The sequence below is a fragment of the Penaeus chinensis genome, chromosome 17 (genome assembly GCF_019202785.1).
Source record: "Penaeus chinensis breed Huanghai No. 1 chromosome 17, ASM1920278v2, whole genome shotgun sequence".
Lineage (NCBI taxonomy): Eukaryota > Metazoa > Arthropoda > Malacostraca > Decapoda > Penaeidae > Penaeus > Penaeus chinensis.
The window spans coordinates 12,063,370-12,065,869 of NC_061835.1; the positions used below are offsets into that span (position 1 = coordinate 12,063,370).

General features: G+C 43.1%; 1 protein-coding gene across 1 annotated transcript in view; it reads right to left on the reverse strand.

The window, feature by feature from the left end:
- Positions 1 to 2,500, reverse strand: part of LOC125033962 — a 4,266-nt gene that overhangs the window by 424 nt on the left and 1,342 nt on the right. Inside the window, exon 2 of the mRNA XM_047625561.1 lies at positions 1 to 2,500. This exon is cut by the window's left edge and continues 424 nt beyond it; it is cut by the window's right edge and continues 406 nt beyond it. Coding sequence (XP_047481517.1) covers positions 12 to 2,500 — 2,489 coding nt within the window. The 3' untranslated portion in view covers positions 1 to 11.

Below are 2,500 nucleotides of genomic sequence, written 5' to 3' on the forward strand. Positions count from 1 at the left end.
ATTACTTTGAACTAAGACATATCAGAGAGACTGGAGAGAGTGCCATCAACATCTGAAGGCATATAAGAGCTGATAGAGTCTGTATGCAATGATGCTACTTGAACCTTTTTGGGCAGCAAGAGAGCAGCAATGCGGGCACTTATGTCGCTGATGGTTCCTTCCTCTTCCTCTTCCTCCTCCTCCTCCTCTTCCACTCTTGGTGATGGAGTTCCTTTCCTCATGACTTGTAATCTCGTGTTTCCAGTAGCTTTGTGTTCCACCTCAACACTGACAGGACCTTTTCCAGAACCTGGTGAATATAAGGGTTGGCTGTGTGCATAAAATTTGGTCTCACTGTTTCTACCTCTGAATACAGGGTCGCTTTCTGAACTAGAACCATGTATGACCGGAACTTTGTAAGTTGCATCAAGTCCCTGGCCTTCCTTGATGCTATATGTCCTGGAGTTTATCAGACCTTTACCTCTGGCTTTGCTTAGCTTTTGGAGAATGTTGCTCTTCTTATTCTCTTGGCTTACATCCTCTGCAGAATCATCCTCTGCTGTAACTATTTCCTCTGCTGCTGAAGAAATGCTTACAGCCTCCTGTACTCTACTGCTTTTGCTCCCATTGCTCAGGAGAATGTCAGCTTTCTTCCCTCTTAGGATTTCTTGGTACACTTCTGCAGAAAGGTTGGATGCCTCACTCACTTCCGAGGCCTCACTGTCTGTGGCTTTAGAATCACTCTGAACACTACTAGCCCTTCTACTACCTGAATTTGTGACAACTGCCCTGGATTGTGAGCCACTCTTGCTGCTTGAGGATCTTACCAAGTTTTCTTCGATAGATATTTCCTGTAAAGATTCTGAGGAAGATCCTGTAGCACTTGTATCATGTTTTGATGATACTTTGTGTGTAGATTCAGGTTTCATTTTGCTGTCACGAATTCTGTTGGTGGGGTTACTACCTTTCCTTCTCTGCTTTGGTTCACTTTCAGTAATGGACTGAGAATGGTCAGAAGCTTGTTTCTGAGCACTTTCCATTATCTTATTACCTTCACGTGAGTTATAATTTTTTGTATTGTGAACAACTTTCTTTGATTTATCATTCCTATTTGTGGATGCATCAAGAAGACCATTTCTATGGTTGTACTCATTATGGGAAGGTTTACTACTCTGAGCCTCCTTTACAGAAAAGGGACTCCCTATTCTGTCAGTCACATCTACATCATATGTTTCACCCCTCAGCAGGCCTCCCCTTCCCTTTCTCAATTCAAATGTTGCATGATTAATAGGAGATTCACCACGACTTACCCTTTTGCCAGCATCCATTTCCTCTGTGAAACTATCTCCCATTTGGGTAAACTGGTGAGACTTTTGGTGGAAGAGATCTGTCTGTTGAGAGAAATCCTCAAGGCCAGACCAGGGTTTTCTTTCCACCAGGAGGTCATCCTCAGCTCTTTCATCCTCTGTCTGGGAACTTGCAGCCATCTTGGTTTGCTTGGCTGACCTCATGAGCTTTTTCTTTCTTAAGTTTGACATCTCCTCTTTGAAAGCTTCATCTAAAATTTTAAGTTTCTGCTTGACCTGGAAGTCCACCTCTGTACGTAACTGCTTCGCAAGTTCTGGGTCAAGCTTTGCCTTCCGTAAGAGAGAGGTCCGGGTGAGTTTGGGACGTGGGGGCTCAGTGTGCATTCTGTAGGGGGCAATGGGAGTACTGCGCAGCCAGCCTGTGGGCCTTTTCATACCTTCTGTGTGCTTCATTGACTTCCTGTTATCTGAATTTTTCATGTTCTTTAGATTCCTTTGAGACCTTTCCTTAGCAGAATTCATCTTCTTGGTCTCTATCTCTTTTGAGCCTTTATGTTTTTCTATAGCCTTTTTTTGTTTTTCTATTTCCTCAGTATTATCCTCACTCTTCGAGATATTTTCTTCTCTTTCACTTGTAGGAGGGGATTCACTGCTGTCATTGTCAAAGTCCAGGACATAACCGCCAACTTCTTTCATTTTGAAATTCCATAGTCTCTCTGCCTCTGCATCATGGCCAGTAAAGAGGAGTGGCGAGGGCTGTGACAGCTTCCCTCCTATTCTGGGGCTCACAACAGGAGCCATCAGAAATTCCTTGGAATTACCTTGCATATTTTTCTCAAACTCTGCAATCTTCATGGCAATGATTTCTGAAGACTCATGACTCTTTTGGGAACCATATTTTGAACTTCCAATTCCTGGATCCACAAAATGTTGATTGATTACATATGACTGCTCCAGTACTGTGCCATGAACGAAACTAGATGGCGTCTTTTTACTGTTTTCTCTTTCTTGTAGAAGACTGATGGTCTTGTCAAGTCTTACCCTCCTGGAACTGAGCTCATCATTAGGAACTGACAAGTCTTCACTAAATTTGCGCAATGGAACCACACCTGGTATTGACCCTTTTTCCACTCCATTATTAGTATCAAAATGTCTTGCGTGAAGGGCAATATCTTCTCCAAGACTTCTCAAATTGATGGACACCTGAAGTGAAG